The sequence below is a fragment of the Drosophila persimilis genome, unplaced genomic scaffold (assembly GCF_003286085.1).
Source record: "Drosophila persimilis strain 14011-0111.01,24,50 unplaced genomic scaffold, DperRS2 tig00000124-arrow-pilon, whole genome shotgun sequence".
In the NCBI taxonomy this organism is placed as follows: domain Eukaryota; kingdom Metazoa; phylum Arthropoda; class Insecta; order Diptera; family Drosophilidae; genus Drosophila; species Drosophila persimilis.
In genome coordinates, this window is record NW_020825294.1 from 4,902,462 (window position 1) to 4,922,773 (window position 20,312).

Genomic DNA, 20,312 nt, shown 5'->3' on the forward strand with positions numbered 1-20,312 from the left:
ATAGAAGAATGAAAAAATAGATTTTAATTGAGTGAATATTATTGTTTTATTTGCCTTTCCTTTTGGTGGAATATAATTTACTTGCCGTTTTTTTAGGATTTTATTAGGTTTTTCGTTTCTCATTAATCTTGTAGTTATTTTATTCAGATATTCGTATTAATTTTGTAATTTTGTCTTCACAAAATGATCAATTTAATATATATCTATATAAAAAGTACACAAGGGCTTTTTTCGTTTTGGTTTTCAATCATTTTATTCATTTTCATGCTACTTGTCTAAAAAATATATTCAATAATATTAATTCAAATAATTGTACATATATTATAATAATAATAAATACCAACTTTCTATAGCATATAATATAATTCGTTAATAATACTTTCAACTTGCTCTGGGTGGGGGGAGGCGATAGGGGCAGGGGCCTCCTCCTCCTCCTCCTGCTCGTAAAATGCTGCCTAACTTCAATCTCATCTCCAGCGTTGGCTTATCAGTGAGTGTTAATAAAAAATATGTTATCTCCCATACAATATATATATCATTCTGTTTAATATTTAATGACTAGTAAACGTTTACAGTTTTGTGGTTGTTATTGCAGTTTATTCTCCCAAACTTTCCGTCTATATTATCGCTCAAAAATTGAGAAATGCTCTCTGGTAAAATCGTGTTGAGCATTTTATGGATTGATTTTCCATCATATTCATTATCGAATTTTCTTCGTTTTTTTTTTTGTTTTGTTTTGTTTTTATTATCAAACATTCTTTGAAATGTGGAGGGCGTAACTTCATTCTTTTATAATTTTTTTTTTGTTTATTTTGGAAATTAAATATGTATTATCTTTACTTGACTTTGGATGTGGATTTCCTACAGCTTGACTTGTTGGGTAAGGATTATTCGCGGTTTTTGGACTCTCGTGAATTGCTTTCGTTACGGAACGATACGGAACTGCTATATAATTGCACTTTGCCCATCCGTTTTTTCAAATACTATTTCGCCCATATCCTGGCCAACAATCAACAAGATCATTTAATAAACCACCCATCAGCATCATGATATACGAAGCCTAAAACTTATTTCTCAGCTACACAAAAAGGGCTTGAAGTATCAAACATCATCATCAATAAAGTAAGTAATGCTGCCTGGAACCCTAAACGGTTCAGTTTTACATAGTTCAAACTATATGTATATAGCGCTCATACTCATACTCAAACTCGTACTCGTATTCGTACATATAGATACGATACGTATATATATATAAATTCAGTGCTTTTATAAGTTGTGTAAATCTCTGTCTGCGTTTTCTTAGCCCATCCATCGTTGCGTGCATTCTGCGTTTTACGGCCAAGGAATAATTGCATTAATTGTGTGGGTTTTGGCAAGTTCAAGGTCTGGGGGGAGCATGAAAGATCACACATATGTACGTATATATATGTATACTCATGGCAGTGTGATCCATCTAACCGTCTGGTGTGTGTCTGTGATTGGTGAGAGAGTGCGGAATATCATTTTCATATGTTTTTCATTACATTTTTCATTGTGTGTTCCATAATATTTTGTCGTTTTTGTTTTTGTTTTACAATTTCTTTTGTTTTACTCTTTTTCATTTTTTTTCAGTCTTTACGATTCACGGCTTTTGTGCATTTGAATTATTCAGTTTTTACTCATTACTATATGACCGATATATACGATGCTGCGATGTGTATACAAATTGCTTCAATTTAATGTTCAAGGTGAACGAACAGGCGAACACGTGAGAGCGTGAGAAAGATTTTTGTTTCTGATCTGATCGGATGAGAGCAGGTGAGTGATCGAGCCGAGCCGAGCCGAGCCGTGGAGTACAATAAAGTTGTGGAATACATAGATACGACTCTCTCGGGTGCTCCCTAAACTCCATTTACATATGTGAAAGTGCAGGGTTATTATCATCTTCTTCGATTCTATATGGTGGTATGGTATGCGTGTATATAAGACATATCCAAAGGGTGGCTTGGCAAAGGGGCAGTGTCTGGGATCTCTCTATAAAATGCAGCTTCCTTCTTCCTATTGATCCAGCGAGGCTGTTTTCGTGCGCTTCCAAAGCGTTTTGAAGAGACCTTTCTTCTTGGGTTTAGGATTGGTGGTGGCCGTCACACCCGCAGCGCCATTATCTTTTCGACTATTGGTGTTGTCCTTTTTCTTGTTTGAACCTAAACACAAATATATAGATATGGAATATGGAATACAGGACAACTGCATTATGGCTTCTTACTGATCGTCTCAAATTCATAGGCGTGCTTGCTGTTGCTGTCATCCATGGACTGATCGCAGTAAGCCTTGTGCTTCCGGTCCTTGTTGTGCTCTGGCCAGGATTAAAGACAAATTTTTATATAGAATCGGATTGTTAGCTTCAACTCCTGCCACCCACTTTTCTTGGTTATCAGCAAGCTGGTCACACGCCGTAGGGCCTCACGCGGTGATTTGTTCAAAAAGGAAGGCGTCAGATTCGGTGGCAACGTGAGCGGTTTTCGTGATTGTCCTGTACCAGACATGCCCGCGGGATTGTCCCACACTCGGACCGAGGCCAAGCGGTCAATATTCTCCGTTGATGCTGGACGCATGCCACGTTGCTTGGGATACCAGCCGCGTGCCGGTGCGCCAGTCATGCGCAGCATTTCATTGGAGGCCAAGGCATGATTGATCGAACGCTGGCGACAAATTTGGGCAGTGCCGTAATTGCCGCCTAGATGGGATTGAAATTGATAGATAGCTGCATATGCATTCTAATGGATGCACTCACCTCCAATCCCCAATATGGATGTGCCCATATTGATGCTGTTCGATGTGCTCGATCTGGGTGCTGTACGACAGCCACTCGCTGGAAGGGGTTCATTTTGGCGACGATATGGCGTACGTGGTATGTCACAGCTGCATTGGGGAGAAGGGAAATGGCATTCAATCATCATTAAATCAACTCTGGTGCAGCAATCACTCACCCTCTGGCAAAGATTGGCGTTTCAGGAAGACTACATGAGGTTTGCAGGCGATGCTCCTCGCGCGGCGACTGCTTCAGGCTGCGCTTGGTGCCATAATTGATGTACCTGCGTTGATACGAACCCGATCCCCCATCTCCGCACGAGCTCATGGTACCCATGACCGGGGGTGGGGGCAGCGGTGGCATCTGGCCCAGACCAGTGGGTGTGGTTATGCCGCTGCCACTGCTGTAGTGGCCAAAGAGCTTGGGGGATCGCTTTCGATACTGGGAGTCGATGCTCCAGGACTTCATCGTATTGGCCGAATGACCACCGCCGGCACGATGCGGTGGCACCATCGGTGGTCCGGGCAGACCCTCAATAAAGCTGGTCGACTGATGGGCTGGAGCCGGCGGCGGTGGCAGCTCGTCGTTGAAGTGACGCACTGCTGCAACGTTGTCACGACTTCGTCGCGTATGGCTATTACTGTGCACAGCCGCTCCCGAGGCGGTGGCATGCACCTCCACCACGGTGGTGCCGCGATTCGGTGGCGTGGCATTCGAGGCCGTTGGAAGTTCCAGCTGCTTGCGCTGCTCCACCGGAGACGGCGGCAACGGGGCATCGTAGTCAAAGAGATCCGGATTGGAGCTGGGCGGCGACGGTGGCAGCGGGCCAAATGCCGGTATCTGCGACAGCAGCATCTCCTTGGCACTCTCCGACTTGTGCACGCCGGGACGAAATTCGAGTATACGCTTGGCATGGAGCTCTGCTGCAGCCGCGGCCGAGGCAGCAGCAGCAGCTGCCCCTGCAGCAGGTGGCTGCTGACCCACAATGGGTATATCGCCACGGAGCAGGGCGCTAATGTTGTGCTCGATCTGCTTGAGAGGAGCACAGCCGTAACTGAAGTCGGACAACTCTTCGTCCTCCTCCAGAGTGGGGGCCAGATCTGTGTGTGGTGTGGTGGCATTCGAAACCCGTGGATCTGAGGCGGGAAAACGTTATTCAGTGTCATGTATTAAAGGTCTGGTTATGGACAGTTACCATTTCCATTGTATGCAAACATCTCGTAGCTGGGATTCCCATTCAGACGCGCCTCATCGAACTCCTCACTGCTCGAGGTGTTGTCCGGCATGGACTCGGCACTCAGCCTCTTCTCTGTCAGCATCGCTGTCTTGCTCTTCACCGGCTTGATGTGCACCAGTTGTTCCTGGGCCTCGGCAATGTCCAGCGATAGGGCCGCTCGATGGGCGGCGGCCATCTCCAGTCCCCGGCGGGTGTGCGCCGCATTCGCTTCGCACTCCTTGTAGATGAAATTCATCTCGGCAGATGTTGGGGGCGGTGGCAGCGGTGCAGATTCGCTTTGCTCGCTATCGCTGGTGTAGAACTCGTTGCTAATGGCTCCGGCACCACCACCGCCACCCTGGAGAGACGTGCGCGGTGGCTTTGGTATGCTAAACACCTCCGAGGCACGGGGTGGCTTCTTGGCCGTGGCTCGGCGAATGACGAACGTCCCCTTGCCCAGCATACTATGCTCGTTGTACACAAAACTGTTGTTGAAGTCGTCCAAGTTCTCCGCTCGCTGTTGGTGCTGCAAAAGTAAAGGGCATAAGGGCTTGTCGGCGATATATTTAGGTTTAAGGTCAGACCTTGTTAGACGTAGCACCACTGGTGGTTTTCTTTGAACCACTAGATTTCTTCTTATTGCTCTTGAAATGTATTTCCCAGGCCACACCGTTCTGCTTGACGGGCGTCAGATCTGTGGAGATGGTGGACTCTTCCAGCGAGTCCTCCGAGTAGTCATCCTCCTCCTTCTTGACCAGCTTCGAGGAGGAGGCCACATTCAGATGGGAAGCCAGGGGCGAGGCCTCACCACTGGATGTCTGCTGGGACCCCGACGAGGAGGTGGAACTGTTGGAATGTGGATTGAGCATGTGACAGATCTCCTTGTGCTTCTCCACCGAACTGAGGAGACGCTTGTTACGCGCCCCCTCGCCGGCCGCTGCCTTGGCCGATGGACCCGGGTAAATGGTGACCGGATGTTCATTTACGATTGGCTCCGGCAGTTTGGCCAGGTTGCCCCTCAGCACGGCATTGTGCACGGCACTGATGTCGATGCCCAGTGCGTTGCGCTCCCCATTGCAGCTGCTGCCCGGACGAATGGAGGCCAATCCACTTGAGGAATCGGCCACGGACACCCCACCCAGATTTGAGGAGGCAGAGGTTCTGGCCCCACAGCAGGGCAGACTCGAGTAGTTGGAGTTTGTGGCCGGCGTCGAATTTGCACTGCGTGCCTTGGGCTGGGGGGTTCAGAGATAGAAGAGCAAGGATGGATGGATGGATGGATGGATGGATGTGTGCGGTGAATTAATTGGTTTCCCATTAGCCAGAATCGTAGATAGATGGGATGCCGGTGCATCCTCTTCTACTCACCAACGTTGTCTGTATGAGTGGCGTTTGCGTTTCCTGGCCATGCTCTGCCTCAGATAATTTGGTTAGATTCTCAGCTGTGCCATCGACTTCATTGAAACTGCCCTCGGGCACTGTGTCTGTGCTGGGTGTCTGTGGCACATCTTCAGAGTCCTTTTTGGACATGCTGTTAAAGTGAAAATTGATTATCTGTATTATCATGTTGTAACGTCTCTCTGAGATCTTCTGCATAAGGAGTGTGTGTGTGGGTAACGTCCTAATTAGATGTCTGGCGATTGGTTTGTTCAATTTTGAGAAAAGCTTCTTCGCTTCAATAAATTTTCTGACAGATTACAATTTTGATTTTTTGCCAAGCATGTACACAGAATTTTAAAAATACATGCTCACGAATAAATCTGCATATGCCTACCTTTCTTGAAGTTTTATAGAAACTAATTCAATAAATGGAAAGTCTTTAAAACAGCTCCGAAAGCTACTACGAAATTCTAATTGAAAACTACCAATGTTCTTTTTCAGAAAAAATGGAAATTCTCTTTATCCAGTCTTGGTGCCTTGCTTCACTTGTACTTGCGTTGTATTAATTCCATTAACCCAAATTGTACTTACTTTTTGCGACTCAGACTCATGTAGCCATCATCCTCGGATTGATTCTCCCCGCTGTTGCAGTGCAAGGCCACCGGTTTCGTTGCTGCTTCCTCGAACTCCGATATGATTTCGTCGAGGACTTTGATGGGCTCAGGTATGTCATCCAGTGAGATGGGCTCCAGGGATTGCAACTGCAGTTGATCGCTGCAAAAAACCAAATGAAAATGTAATTCACTGTGCGCTCTGCGCTCTTGCTCTCCTCATCCAACATTTCCCAATGCCCTGCCCCACACCTCTGCATTTCTGTTGTCAGCAGCAGCAGAAGGGAAGGTTGGGGTTCAACAATTTGATTTCAATTCAGTTAAAAATTGCGACATACTTTTGCTTTTGTTGGTCGCTGCTGGCCATAGCTGCTGCTTCTGCTTGCTCCAATGCGGGTTCCGAGTCTGCTGGACCATCAGCGACATTGGCAGCGGCAACAGCATCCGCCCGGGCATTACCAGCCTCTGTTTCTGTCGCTGCCTCTGTCTCTGCCTCTGCCTCCGCCTCCACCTCCACCTCCAGTTGCAACGCCTCCTCGGATTCAGTTTCAGCCTCAGTTTCGTTTGAATCGCGTGCTCCACACGATTCAGGTGCTGCTGCCATTATGCGATTTTCATTGGGGACCTCCACTTCACTCTCCTGCTCTTTCTCTTTCTGTAGTTGTTGCTTCTTCTTTTTCCGTTTCTGTGCGCCTCCTCCTCAGCTACGTTGATTATGAAAATGTAATCAATGCGCGCCCACAGACTTCAACGCTGCCTGTGCCTCTACCTCGGTCAACGTCGCTGCTGCTGCTGCTGCTGACGTTGCTTTGTTGTCGGCTCTTTCAATTTTCATCTATGCAACGTGTGAAAGTGATTGCTCTCTATCTCTCTCTCTCTCTCTAGCGGACTGGCTGACTCTCTGTCGCTTTGTCTGTCCTCTACTTCGCTCAATGTTTTCAGGTCATTAAATTCGTCATCGAAATGTTATAGATGCCTCTGTGTGGGAGGGAGAGAACAAGAGGTTATAAGATTTACAGTTTGTTTTTAGTATTATTGACTTTGGCTGTTGCTCCCGCTCCCGCGCCCGCGCCCGCTCCAAAGCTCCTGCTGTAAGCCCCCCGCTTTGTAAGCTTCAGGCTCCCTTTTGAGAGGATGGGCATTCGCCATTTATTGCCGACGGGGCTATTAATAAATAATTAATATTGATTTCGTAGCGTGATATCCAATCAAGGAGCTATTAGCTTTGCGTGCCCATTTTCAAGCTCTACCCAAAACAGGGCAAGTTCCTCCCAAGGATATGGATATTTTCCGCTGTTGTTCGAGGAAATTGACATTGATTGGGGGCCTAATGGCAGGGATAAGATTGCTGTATGGATATGCGCTGTCAAAATTGACCTTGATTTGCCTCTATCATGTTTCGGAAGCGTATTTATATAGTGTGGATTACACTCATTTGCCAAGGAACATGTCCCTTAATAATGTATTATACAAAAAAGGTAGACTCTTCTCCAAGATGTGCTTTGTTGTCTAGACTTTAACTAACTTAATCATTGATTCAATACGAATGGTAAGGAGAACCTATAACTGCTTTATTTTGTGGTTAGACTTTTTGAAACCTCAAATAGGTGGAAAAAAAATCTACTAATCTTTAACTTTGAGGGATTTCTGAATATATTTGTATGTATTTATTTCAGACCCCTTTCCAAAAATGTCTCAAACTTCCCCTCTCGCTCTTTGTTCCCAATTGAAAAATTCGTTTACATTATTTTTGTATATTCACAAAATGTAAGCATATTCGCACGTAAACACATACACATAAACACCTCCAGCCAATTGTAAAAAATTGTTTAATCTAAAAATGTTGTGCATTGATTTTTCAGCTTGAGTTGTTACCGTTACGACCCCTTGTCTGAAAGAGACTGAAGAATTGAGAAGAGGTGCGAAGAAACAACAACAGCAACAAGAAGAAGAAGAAAAAGGGAAAAGGGAAGATGAGAACGAGAACAGCAACAACGTGAGGCTGGCTGGCCGAGAGTGTGAGAGAACACTATTCGCGCACTCCGTCCTACTCCTTCCACCTTATCTTCCTTCATTCATATTTTCTATACACCGTGGGGGCCGGCCTGCTGGGAGAGAGAGGAGTTTGGGTCAGGCGCATTCACACACAATTTTCATATGCCCTCCTCCCGTCTCTCCCTACATTCGCAGGCTATATATAAACATGGTTTTAGTTGAACAGAAAAATGTATAAAACTTTTCGCAATTGCATTCTAGGTTGGCCTAAAAAAGTTTGATTGGAACGGATGCACTGACGATAATAATAAAAGTTTGCAATATTTAAGCTTCTAATACGGAAAAATTCCATTTCCGGTATAAACGGCAACTGTCTATAGGAGTTCGAACTGTTACTGTAGCCCACCCACGCCACACACACCGACACACACCCACACCCATGCACAAAAGACAGGCAGGCAACTTTGTCTAACTGTAAAATTTACTGCGGCTACGTCGACGGCGCTGCTTATTCCCGCTTCCCGTCTTCGCCGTCGCTTTCCTGAATGAAGTTTCTGCTTGGCAGGGAGTCTGGCATCGATTTTTTCCTATGCAGACACACACTCCACTCACACATACACATGCACAGAACACCAACGCACATACACACACGCACCGCACAGTATGCCGCAGAAGAACAACGAACCGACTTTTTCGGCTTTGCCAAATAATTACAGTCAAAAGCTTTTCTCACTACCAAAAGGTCAAGTCAAATCCGAAGTCTTCCAGTTGGAAATGTTACTAAAAATAGCATCATTTCAGCAGAACCGACACTGCACGGGGGAGGGAGGAGGCGAAAGAGACACGACAATTGTCGGAGGGGGTGGTGGATGGTAGGGCAATTGTAATGACAGACGTCGCGGCGGCGACGACGGCGGCGGCAACAACAACCAAACGGTAACGGAAACGGGAACGAGAGACGATGAACAAAACAGAATTCTCTTCGCATTTTGCAATTTGCTTATGAATTACACAAAAACACACACACACGAACAAACATATCTACCCACATATGTACGTGCAAGTCGCGTTTGTTGCTACAATGCGTTTAAACGGAGCCAAAACGTAGCTTTGTTTATGACATCAGTTGGCTATGACCGGTCTCTGGTTCGAAATATACCGTAAGCATACCGATGAAAAAACGACTTAGCCCACCTAGGCCCCATTCATTTAAACTGGATAACTGCTTGAGTTAAACCGCCGAAAATTATAAAAATGACAATAATAATAAATACTCCTGATGGTCCATCCTACCCATCCTATCTTTGCATAAAAAAAGACCACGATATCTTTCACCTAAACTGCGCTAACATTATTAAATTTTCATTATCTTCGGTGGAAAATTGAAATACCCCCTTGGCTTATAATGGGTTAATCGGTCTGCGTCAAGGATTGGAAACCATATTGCTCAATTTTGATGTTCCGTCGAATAATGCCGACTAACTAAAACCTTTAGCTCTGCCCATATAATTTTAGGCCATTGATGAATAAATTCTCTACAAGAGTGGCTATTTTTAAGTACTCCCATTATTTCATTTTGACTACAGCAAGGTTTAGAGTATGGAATGCGCCGTAAGTGAGTGTGGAATGTCACGTCAGGAAGAACAGAGCAGACACACTGACGCATTTATACACTACTTTATATAAAAGAATTTGCTTTGCTTGAATTAATAATGAATTCATTTAAGCAAGTTCAGCTGCAATGAATTTGACTGAATATTTTTAAGGTATTGACCAACCTTTTGAACAATTAGATATACTCTCAAAATGATACATAAAAATCCTGCTCTGACAGAAGAGAGTGCGAGAGTATTGGAGTAGCAGCCATACAAAAGCAACCACACCACACACACACGCGAGAGAGAGCGCGTATTGTTTGTGTGGGAGGGAGGTTGAGTTTCTGTTAAACGTCTGTTAAATCAGCTGACTTTCCAACAGTCGGCGGGAAATTTGAATTTTGTGAATTTTGTATTGATTTTATGTTATAAACAAAATTAAGCTTCAGACGATTTATTTGTTGTCATTTTGTTCATGCAATACTAATATTAATACTTGGACTGACTACAGCTACTTTCTCCTTAACAAATATATCCATGTGAGCATTCTCCACTCTCCTCGGGCTGTATGTTCATCCCGGCTAGTTCCTCGGCAATTGATTCCATAGCTTTTCGCATGCGGTGCGTTTGTCGAGGCTCTCTGTAGAGAGCACTAAGAGATCTTCTAGGCTGAATCTTACTTCGGGTTTGCTTCGCCCTCTGCTGTTCGTTAGCCCCCTTTACTGACTCCTTCTTCTGTATTTGTCTTCTCCGCTCCTCCAAGCGTAGTTCCATTGGCGTCTTCTTTTGTTGGGCAAAGAAATCGGTCCACTTTGCACGTTGCTTTGCCACATAATCGTTGTCAACATCGGAATGAGCACAATACGAGGATGGAAAGATGACCCTGTTATTGCTTTCAACCGATTCGAAACAATCGATGGACTGAAAGTCCATCCTTGCAGTGTGTAGTTTATCTATATTTGTCCTTGGGGAGAGTCTGCTCGAATGATGGACGCGTTGGCTTTTGTGTCCATTCAAATCCTTCAAAAAGTCCATGGAAAACGATCCCCATCCCTGCTTTTCTATGAATTCTGTAAATGACACATCTTTACCTTCTTTTTCTTCTTCTAATATGCACTTGATCTCGTTTACATTTTGGGGATGGCTGTCCTTCGTTTCCAAATGAGATTCTGATCTCTTGATTTCGCATAATTTATCTGGCAGTATCTTAAGATTGGGTTTTTCTAGGGGAGCTCCCTGCCTCGGTTTCAAATGAGTTTCTGATCTCTTGATTACGGGTAGCTCATCTGGCTGTATCTTAAGTTCAAGTTTCTCTGTGGGACCTTCCCCTTGTTTGAGCGTAGCTTCTGCTGCATTTTGGAGATGGCTCTGTTTTGGTTCCAAACGAGTTGCCGAGTTCTTTATTATGGATAGTTTATCTGGCAGTATCTTAACATTGGGCTCTTCTAGGGAAACTTTTTCTTGTTGATGTCCTAATTGGACCTTAGATTGATAGACTCTACTGGGGGTCTTCAAGCGCTTTCTAACGCGGTCCTCCTTCGTATTCTTATACATGATTGTAATTGAATTAAATGTTTTTTTTTTTTAATAGTAAACGTGAAATTTCTTGCTCTGTGTATCTAGCTTTATATGATGTTTATTTCAATGACATATGACTTCCCTTTTTAGATTTATTTTTTGGTGCTTTGGGCTGCCTTTTTCATCACTTCCGCTGCCCTGGCCTTGTTCAGACGCATCTGCTCCAAGTCCCTTTCTCTTTGTGGTATGATTTCTGTGGTGTCTGGTATCCTCGGACATTTGCCAGGCTTTGGTGTCGGCTGCGATGTGGATGGCTGTTCATCAGGTGTTTCTGTTGTTGAAGCCTTTCGTTTGCCACGCTTGGGACGTACGGGCTTGGCCTCGGATTCCACATCCGCTGACTCAGCCTCCGTCGCAGCTTTCTTCGCCCGCCTGGTACGAACGACCTTTTTTGGTTTCTCCGGCGTCTCTGCATCGATCTTGCCCGACATCTTGTCAATGGCCGATTGAACGCGTTTGCTGACCTGAGGCTGTTGGACCCTCAAGGCACTCTTGGCCGTGAAATAGTTGCGAATGGAACCCTGAATCTTTTTCTCGTTGATTTTCTTGATCACCGGCTGGAGGATGTCGTCTGTCTTCGATGTCGTCCAACCGAAAGACTTTCGTGTAAATTCTCTGATCGATTCCACATCCGGCGAACCCCAGCTGAAGGCATCGCGATTGTCGTCCACCTTGGGATCCAGATACGCCTCCACCACGGCCATGTTTGGGAAGCCTTCGTGCAGTTCAATATTCTTCAGCTTCTTTCGAAGCGCCAGGCGGGCGGAACTGCCTGGAGGAAGGCTGGTGCTCTTGTGTGCCTGCCACCAGTCCCGGAATCTAACCAAAGTGGCTAAAACTGATTGGTTGCCACTAGAGGCAGGGCTGGAGGCATCCAGTGTGGTCGAGAAGGAGGCGAGAATTTCCATGGCCGTCACTGCACCAATTCCATGAATGCCCGTGGTGTAGTCACTACCCACCAGGCACGCCAACTGTATCAGCTTGCCCCGATTGCAGTTGAATGTCTGCTCGATCTGCTCGGCCCGGAACTCCAGAACATGCTTGTTCTGGGCGAAGAAGTTCTTGTAGACAGTGCGGCCTCCAAAGAGCCAGATATCGCTGTCATCCGTGATGGTGCCGTGCGTTAGTTCGGTGGCATTCAGGAAGGCACACTGCGCCTCGGCCTCCATGGGGGCTACAATGTATGGTATCCCAAAGAGGCGTAGTAGCTCCTGGCAATCTGTGCTCATGCGTTGGCTTATGGACATGCCCATGCGGTCCTGTCGATTGCGTTCGATTTCCAAGTCCTTGCGTTCCTGGGCCAAATTATCAGCCATCGACTGCAGCTCCTCGGAGGTCTTCTGGGACTTAAGGGTCTCTGCTGCATCTCTGATGAGTTCCTGTAAAAGTATTTTATAGGTTATAGATTAACTAAAAAAAGGGCATTTGCTCCAATATCTTAGTTACCTCAGGATCCACAGTCCTCGGTGGCTCCGTCTCTGGATCGTTTCCCTCAAAAAGAGACTTTGAAGCCTTGCTGGACCTTTTCGTGGGCGAAACTCCCTCATCACTGTCGTCCGACCCACCAGCAGCTCGTTTTCGATCAGATTTGGGTGTTCGCTTCCTGTAGAATGGTTGCGGTACCTTTGGTGTACCCGGCGGTGTACCGTTATCGGCCACTGGCGACTTGTCCGGTGTCCTTTTCACCACATAACTGGTGTCAAAGAAATCCTTTATGGATTTGTTTTTGCTCGGCGTTTTATTGGGGGAAATTCGTTGCTTCTGATTGTCATCGCTGTCGCATAACTCAATCACTTCTTCGGTGTTGGCATTGCCTTTGACTTTGGAGACTGCTTCGTCGTCGGAGGATACTTCAATGATAGTGCTATTGTTCAGCTTTACCTGCTCCAGCTTGATGTTCTTCACGGCAGACATTTCTTTCTGCAGGTCATCGAGAATGGAGCTTAGAACAGGCTTGGGTTTGGTTTCAGCTTCGGGCTCGTCCACTGCTAGTTTGATTTCTTTGACTGCCTCGGTTTCCTTTTTCAAATCGTTCAATATAGAGTCCAAGTCAGGTTTTATTTTATCCTGGCTTGTGTCTGCTGTTTCTTTGTTCTCCTCCTGTTCAGAAGGCATTTCTTCTTGGCTTTCTTTTACTTCGATTATTTCAGTTCCTGGACTAGTTTCATCTGTGATTGGTTTCTCCTGTGAATCTTCAATGATCTTCAATTCCTCACTCTCTGGTACTTCTATGAAATCTTCATCATCATCGCTTTCATCTGCCGCTTTTTCCTTGCCAGAGTCCTCTTCGAATATATCCGCAAATAGATCGTTGGTGGGTTTTAGATTATTAGTGATGTCCAAACGAATTTCTAGACCAGCCGATGCCTTGGTTTCCACAACTTCCTCCAAATCAGAGTCCGTATCCGTGTCTATTATCTGTACCTTATCCTCTAGGAGACTCTTCTTGCTCTCTTCAATGGCCTTTGAGAGTTGCTTGGCCTCCTCCACTGAATCGTTTGCTATATCGACGGGGACTACAGTTGTGCCTAGTAAGTGTTCGAGGCTTTGCGTATCATTCAATTGAGTGGACTCCATTATGTTGCCCACCTCCTCATCGTTCATGCCGCCATATTCAATCATGTATGCCCTGGCCGGACCCTTGGCTGCGTGTCGCAACTGTTTGCTTTGAGCGCGATTGAGCCGCAACTCCTGATCCGAGTCATAGTCGTAGTCCTTCTCGTCATACACTTTTGTGGTGCTCTCTTCCAGTGAGAGGGCCAAGGCCTGCGCCAAGTCCGCATCGTATTCAGTGCCCATTTCAACAGTCTCCGCCTTGCTGGATGTAGATGGCTTCTCCTCATCAACTGGCGGCTTTGTCTCTGGCAGCTCCTCAATTGTCTCCATTTTCATCTCGGTTTTGGTGCTCTCCAATGCCTTCTTCTTGAGATCCCTGACCAGCAGGAATCGCGTATGCTCATCCGAGCTGATTTGCCGCGTGCTCTGCTCTATGGCCGTGGGCGTTACAATACCCTCCTCGCTGAAAAAGTCACACAGCTCGGAATAGGTAAGCGTGTGTCCGCCCATTTCCTGTTCCGCCTGCTCCAGGCTCTCCTGGACGGCGCGTCGCTTCAGCAGACGCTTCATCTGGAAGGAGCAGAAGTCATCGCTGCGGGCGGGTAACTCATGCAGGCGCCCCCACGAAGACTGTTTGCGCGTCTCCTTAATGTCGGTGAGTATCTCGTGACGAACGTCGGCGGGAAGGTTCTTAAAGTTCTGACTCTTGACATCGATGGCCTGCAGACTCGAATTGTACGCATGTCGAGCGGTGGACTCATCAAATGAGCTATCCGAAGTGGCACTGGCACTGGTGTAGTCCAAATCCTGGTCGCTTTCATCTGGGTTATCCTGCCCAGCGGCCAAAGCCGGCAATTCTGGCAGCTTAAATAGATCATCCTCATCGTTTTTGGACTTGCTGGGCGGCGGTCGTTTCACCGGTGATTTCAACAAAAGCTCAGCATTCTTGCCCAGCGCCTGTTGCACAACCTTCTCCCTGGCCAGGGACTGCAAGAGAAGAGCCTGTATGCGGTCTGCTTCGTTGCTAAGTTTATTGCGCTGCTGCTGACGACGCGCCTAAAAAGAGAGCATCAACAAATGTTAGTCTTGCAAGTGCGACAAAGACAGAGGCAAAAGAATAACCCACAATCGTGTCCCTTTTCAGTTGAGGCGTACATCCATCGAATATGAAGACTGGCCTCACCCGGTAGTAGAGCAGCTTGCACAGGCGATGAAACAAACCCAAAAGATGGGCATTGTTCAGAGCGGAGCCCTTGTTATCCTGGAAACCCTTCACAACCTGATGCAGCCATATGGATATGTCTGCAAGAGCGTGGTTACAATTGAAATTAGATATAATTTCACAAAGCCGTGAAATCGAAGACTCACCCACGGCCAGTATTTTCCCTTCTAAAGTCTCAACCGGCACGGGCTTGCCGCAGGGCTCGATTAGCTTCCACAAGCCCGTGACTCCCATGCTTCATGCAAATATACAACTCCAATAATATAAAACATGCAAAACAAAATAAATAGTGTTGTAAACTGCCACGAATACAGTAGAGTTCAGTAGTACAGTAGACATTGGAATGAATGCACGATTCTGGGAATTAATAGACAACAAAACATGCCGACTTCTTTGTTTACGTAGATTAGTTTATAATGGATACCATCGAATATGTGTGTGGAGTTTTCGATCCTTACAACAAAATAATATATGTACTAAGTTTAAGCTTAAGATAACATATTCTTTAACATGATTCGACTTAGGGCTAATATTTGATTAAAGTGCCTCTTCGGTTGCTCCACTGCCACTGGCAGAGACATCTGCAGCACCACTGGCATCCTTCTTGCTGGCCTTGCTGTCCTTTTTGTCCTTCACAACTTTGCGATACACTTCCAGATCCTGCGACAGCGACGGCACGAAACTCTCAAAGTCCAGTTCCGTTAGGGTCTGCATTATATCCTTTGCCGTGATGGTCTTGTGGTTCTGTTTGTGTGCCAGTGCCGTCGATGAGGATGTCACAAAGATTGTAAAAACGGACGCAGCTCTGGCAATGGCCGCACGCGCCTCCTTGCTCACGTTCGCCCCATCAGGCAAGGCCTCCTTGATTAGCCGCGCAATCACTGCATTGGGTAGGTTCAAATCCTCAATACGTTCAACCATTTTCTGCTGAGGTTCCTTGTCCTTTAGCTAACTTAACGTTCAAAATGCTGAATGTTGGATGTGATCCGGCGTCCGTCTCTTCCCGCGTAAACAAAACAGCTGACGGTGCTGGAAAGCACCAACGCATGAAATTCTGGGATTGGCAGTGTGGCCAGGTTTTGAGCGTCAAAATAAGCTAGATTTCACAAAAACACAAGCTAGAACAAGCTAAAAATGGCTAAAAATAAAAAAAACACATATATATACACATTTCTATATTTATCGCTGGAAATTTAAATATTTCTCCGGTAATTGGTAGTTGTGGCAACATTTGCCATGACGGCGCAATCCATATCGTAAAATTCAAAAGAATTATAGTCGTATTCATCAGACAATTAATTTAAATTAAAAAAATTTAATTAATTAAAATTAAAAAAATTAAATTAATTAAAATTAATTAAAATTAAAAAATTAAATTAATTAAAATTAATTAAAATTAAAAAATTAAATTAATTAAAATTAATTAAAATTAAAAAAATTAAAACAAACCTTTTTTTTAATATTGAGTTTAAGGATTTAACAGTCATTTTGTTCCTAAGCTTGGTCTTAACAAACATACTTTTTGTTCGATTTTCCTAAAAATATGGCTAGATTTAAGGTATCAGATTTTCATAATTTTTCAAGCTTTTCCGTTTTCAAATAAGCTAGATCTAGCCTTAAATAGGCTAAAATGGCAACACTGTCTAGCAGCACCACTAATTTAGTCCACATTTGTTTGCGCTTTATTTTTGCCACTTTACCAAAAAGTCGGCATAAATGTGCAACCAGCTTCGGCATAACTTGAAATATATTTTCTGCGAACACAGGTGATAAGAGCCTTGTGCGTGTGCCAACGAATTTAAGCGCCGCGCACAGCACATGGAGCAGAGCGCGCCAGGGACGCCAAAGAAGCGCAAACACAGCGAGTACCACGATCCAGACTATCTCCAAACAGCTTCAACTAATGAAGATAGTGAGGATGCAGCTACAAACCAGCAAAAGCGGACGAAACTGGAGACGGAGTCGGCGGCCGAGGAGGAGGAAGAAGAGTTGGATAAATCAGCTCAGCCACAGCGCGTGCCCGTGCCAGACACAACGGAGAAGTTGGAGCGTATCTGTGAGATCGTCCGCGTAGAATTTCAGAGGGAAATCTCGCTTAAGGATGAGCAGCTGGCCGAGATAGATAGACGACTGCTGCAGGCGCGTCAACTGCTGGACAAGCTGCGCTTTGAAGTGGTCAGCGAGTACTATAGGAAGCAACAGGTTCCCCTCACAGCGGGCGACGTGGCCAAAGTGCGCGGTGGCGAATCACTGTTCAGCGATGAAAGCGCTGGTCCACAGTTGCCTCTGCATCCGGCCATTAAGAAGATTGTCGGAAAGCGCCCATTGCTCATCCAGAACCACCTGCCAGAGCGCACGGCTGCCACACTGGCCAAGCAGACAATAAGGCAGCGAAACCCAGCGCACCGCCGTGCGGAGCGTCGCAGACAGCAAAAGATTCGCGAGCAGGGAATTGTCATCGATCATTCAAAAGATCAACAGCAGCAATCAATCAATATCAAGGTGGAAGATGAGCAGCCATGCACCAGTCGTCAGGCACACGAGCGGCAACAGCAGCAGCAACTGGAGCTGAATGCTTCGCGATTGAACAACAAGAACAAATTCAACTTTGTGGTGGGCAACACATCCAAATACATTGGTGGGGAAGGCAAAACTACATTGGAGAATGGTGGCCAGGCCCTTGTCTACAAATGGCTGGTCTATGTCCAGGGTAAAGATCTGCCAAAACCCCTGGAGACGTATATCAAGAAGGTGAGTCTGTCGCTGTTAGCCAGTGCAACCTTTTTAACCCATTCTATTTTCATTTTAGGTGCGCTTTCAGCTGCATCATTCGTATCGGCCCAACGACATTGTGGATGTTCATGCGCCGCCATTTCAGTTGAATCGTCGTGGCTGGGGCGAGTTCCCCATGCGGATACAGCTGTTCTTCCACGAGCATCTGCGCCAAAAGCCCGTGCAACTCATGCACACGGTCGTGCTGGATAAGACAATGTGTGGCCTTCATACGATGGGGGCGGAGACTACTGTCGAGATTTGGTTGAGAGCGGAACGAGCTAAGGTCAAGCAGGAACCAATCGAGCCTCCTCCTCCCCCAATGCCTGTGGCTGCTCCTTCACCTTCTGCTGCTGCTCTTCCAGCTCCTTCTGCTCTTCCTCCAGCTCCCTTCCCACCCCCCATTGAGTGTTTAAAGCCCCGAACGATATCCATCACCCAAAACAAAGAGGAACTGGATGACAACCTCTTTGCCGGCATCAACAAGATCGAAATGAGCGACGACATCGAGCAGATTGAGCCAACGGTTTTGGTCACGGAGCCCCGGAAGCTCATTTCTTCTTGGCTTTCTTTTACTTCGATTATTTCAGTTCCTGGACTAGTTTCATCTGTGATTGGTTTCTCCTGTGAATCTTCAATGATCTTCAATTCCTCACTCTCTGGTACTTCTATGAAATCTTCATCATCATCGCTTTCATCTGCCGCTTTTTCCTTGCCAGAGTCCTCTTCGAATATATCCGCAAATAGATCGTTGGTGGGTTTTAGATTATTAGTGATGTCCAAACGAATTTCTAGACCAGCCGATGCCTTGGTTTCCACAACTTCCTCCAAATCAGAGTCCGTATCCGTGTCTATTATCTGTACCTTATCCTCTAGGAGACTCTTCTTGCTCTCTTCAATGGCCTTTGAGAGTTGCTTGGCCTCCTCCACTGAATCGTTTGCTATATCGACGGGGACTACAGTTGTGCCTAGTAAGTGTTCGAGGCTTTGCGTATCATTCAATTGAGTGGACTCCATTATGTTGCCCACCTCCTCATCGTTCATGCCGCCATATTCAATCATGTATGCCCTGGCCGGACCCTTGGCTGCGTGTCGCAACTGTTTGCTTTGAGCGCGATTGAGCCGCAACTCCTGATCCGAGTCATAGTCGTAGTCCTTCTCGTCATACACTTTTGTGGTGCTCTCTTCCAGTGAGAGGGCCAAGGCCTGCGCCAAGTCCGCATCGTATTCAGTGCCCATTTCAACAGTCTCCGCCTTGCTGGATGTAGATGGCTTCTCCTCATCAACTGGCGGCTTTGTCTCTGGCAGCTCCTCAATTGTCTCCATTTTCATCTCGGTTTTGGTGCTCTCCAATGCCTTCTTCTTGAGATCCCTGACCAGCAGGAATCGCGTATGCTCATCCGAGCTGATTTGCCGCGTGCTCTGCTCTATGGCCGTGGGCGTTACAATACCCTCCTCGCTGAAAAAGTCACACAGCTCGGAATAGGTAAGCGTGTGTCCGCCCATTTCCTGTTCCGCCTGCTCCAGGCTCTCCTGGACGGCGCGTCGCTTCAGCAGACGCTTCATCTGGAAGGAGCAGAAGTCATCGCTGCGGGCGGGTAACTCATGCAGGCGCCCCCACGAAGACTGTTTGCGCGTCTCCTTAATGTCGGTGAGTATCTCGTGACGAACGTCGGCGGGAAGGTTCTTAAAGTTCTGACTCTTGACATCGATGGCCTGCAGACTCGAATTGTACGCATGTCGAGCGGTGGACTCATCAAATGAGCTATCCGAAGTGGCACTGGCACTGGTGTAGTCCAAATCCTGGTCGCTTTCATCTGGGTTATCCTGCCCAGCGGCCAAAGCCGGCAATTCTGGCAGCTTAAATAGATCATCCTCATCGTTTTTGGACTTGCTGGGCGGCGGTCGTTTCACCGGTGATTTCAACAAAAGCTCAGCATTCTTGCCCAGCGCCTGTTGCACAACCTTCTCCCTGGCCAGGGACTGCAAGAGAAGAGCCTGTATGCGGTCTGCTTCGTTGCTAAGTTTATTGCGCTGCTGCTGACGACGCGCCTAAAAAGAGAGCATCAACAAATGTTAGTCTTGCAAGTGCGACAAAGACAGAGGCAAAAGAATAACCCACAATCGTGTCCCTTTTCAGTTGAGGCGTACATCCATCGAATATGAAGACTGGCCTCACCCGGTAGTAGAGCAGCTTGCACAGGCGATGAAACAAACCCAAAAGATGGGCATTGTTCAGAGCGGAGCCCTTGTTATCCTGGAAACCCTTCACAACCTGATGCAGCCATATGGATATGTCTGCAAGAGCGTGGTTACAATTGAAATTAGATATAATTTCACAAAGCCGTGAAATCGAAGACTCACCCACGGCCAGTATTTTCCCTTCTAAAGTCTCAACCGGCACGGGCTTGCCGCAGGGCTCGATTAGCTTCCACAAGCCCGTGACTCCCATGCTTCATGCAAATATACAACTCCAATAATATAAAACATGCAAAACAAAATAAATAGTGTTGTAAACTGCCACGAATACAGTAGAGTACAGTAGTACAGTAGACATTGGAATGAATGCACGATTCTGGGAATTAATAGACAACAA

The 20,312-nt window shown here is 46.3% G+C and overlaps 3 protein-coding genes across 5 annotated transcripts; all 3 read right to left on the minus strand.

Moving 5' to 3' along the window:
• Positions 1-344: 344 nt before the first annotated feature.
• On the minus strand, positions 345-9,085 carry LOC6593538. The gene is made up of 11 exons (XM_002018689.2): positions 9,043-9,085; positions 6,337-6,976; positions 5,979-6,161; positions 5,376-5,538; positions 4,592-5,242; positions 3,987-4,533; positions 2,970-3,927; positions 2,774-2,901; positions 2,402-2,716; positions 2,246-2,335; positions 345-2,183 (listed from the first exon to the last, which is right to left on the minus strand). The coding sequence occupies exons 2-11, from the start codon at positions 6,600-6,602 to the stop codon at positions 2,038-2,040; spliced, it is 3,447 nt and encodes a 1,148-aa protein (XP_002018725.1). The 5' UTR covers positions 6,603-6,976; positions 9,043-9,085; the 3' UTR covers positions 345-2,037.
• A 941-nt stretch (positions 9,086-10,026) lies between these two features.
• On the minus strand, positions 10,027-20,250 carry LOC6593537 (DNA repair protein complementing XP-G cells). 3 transcript variants are annotated; one of them, XM_026987965.1, is made up of 5 exons: positions 20,081-20,250; positions 19,839-20,014; positions 18,598-19,768; positions 12,613-13,655; positions 10,027-12,545 (listed from the first exon to the last, which is right to left on the minus strand). In XM_026987965.1, exons 1-5 carry the CDS (start codon positions 20,166-20,168, stop codon positions 11,259-11,261), a joined length of 3,765 nt encoding a protein of 1,254 aa, XP_026843766.1. In that variant the 5' UTR covers positions 20,169-20,250; the 3' UTR covers positions 10,027-11,258. The 3 variants fall into 3 exon arrangements, with proteins under 3 accessions (XP_026843766.1, XP_002018724.1, XP_026843765.1); XM_002018688.2 differs by lacking the exons at positions 18,598-19,768; positions 19,839-20,014; positions 20,081-20,250 and adding exons at positions 14,849-15,024; positions 15,091-15,244 and having other exon boundaries at positions 12,613-14,778; XM_026987964.1 differs by lacking the exons at positions 18,598-19,768; positions 19,839-20,014; positions 20,081-20,250 and adding an exon at positions 14,849-15,244 and having other exon boundaries at positions 12,613-14,778.
• Positions 15,334-15,932, minus strand: LOC6604588 (DNA polymerase epsilon subunit 3). The gene has a single exon (XM_002029436.2). The coding sequence runs from the start codon at positions 15,863-15,865 to the stop codon at positions 15,482-15,484; it is 384 nt and encodes a 127-aa protein (XP_002029472.1). The 5' UTR covers positions 15,866-15,932; the 3' UTR covers positions 15,334-15,481.
• Positions 20,251-20,312: the final 62 nt, after the last annotated feature.

What these genes read in the sequence shown, in the direction of transcription:
- LOC6593538 (XM_002018689.2), bottom strand. Translation starts at nt 6,602, where the DNA reads ATGGCAGCAGCACCTGAATCGTGTGGAGCACGCGATTCAAACGAAACT. An exon ending in CACTCATACAGACAACGTTG is followed by an intron (nt 5,243 to 5,375) that starts GTGAGTAGAAGA and finishes TGAACCCCCCAG; the next exon opens with CCCAAGGCACGCAGTGCAAA. An exon ending in ATCCATATTGGGGATTGGAG is followed by an intron (nt 2,717 to 2,773) that starts GTGAGTGCATCC and finishes AATCCCATCTAG; the next exon opens with GCGGCAATTACGGCACTGCC.
- LOC6593537 (XM_026987964.1), bottom strand. Translation starts at nt 15,178, where the DNA reads ATGGGAGTCACGGGCTTGTGGAAGCTAATCGAGCCCTGCGGCAAGCCC. An exon ending in AACTGAAAAGGGACACGATT is followed by an intron (nt 14,779 to 14,848) that starts GTGGGTTATTCT and finishes CTCTCTTTTTAG; the next exon opens with GCGCGTCGTCAGCAGCAGCG. An exon ending in CGAGGACTGTGGATCCTGAG is followed by an intron (nt 12,546 to 12,612) that starts GTAACTAAGATA and finishes ATACTTTTACAG; the next exon opens with GAACTCATCAGAGATGCAGC.
- LOC6604588 (XM_002029436.2), bottom strand. Translation starts at nt 15,865, where the DNA reads ATGGTTGAACGTATTGAGGATTTGAACCTACCCAATGCAGTGATTGCG.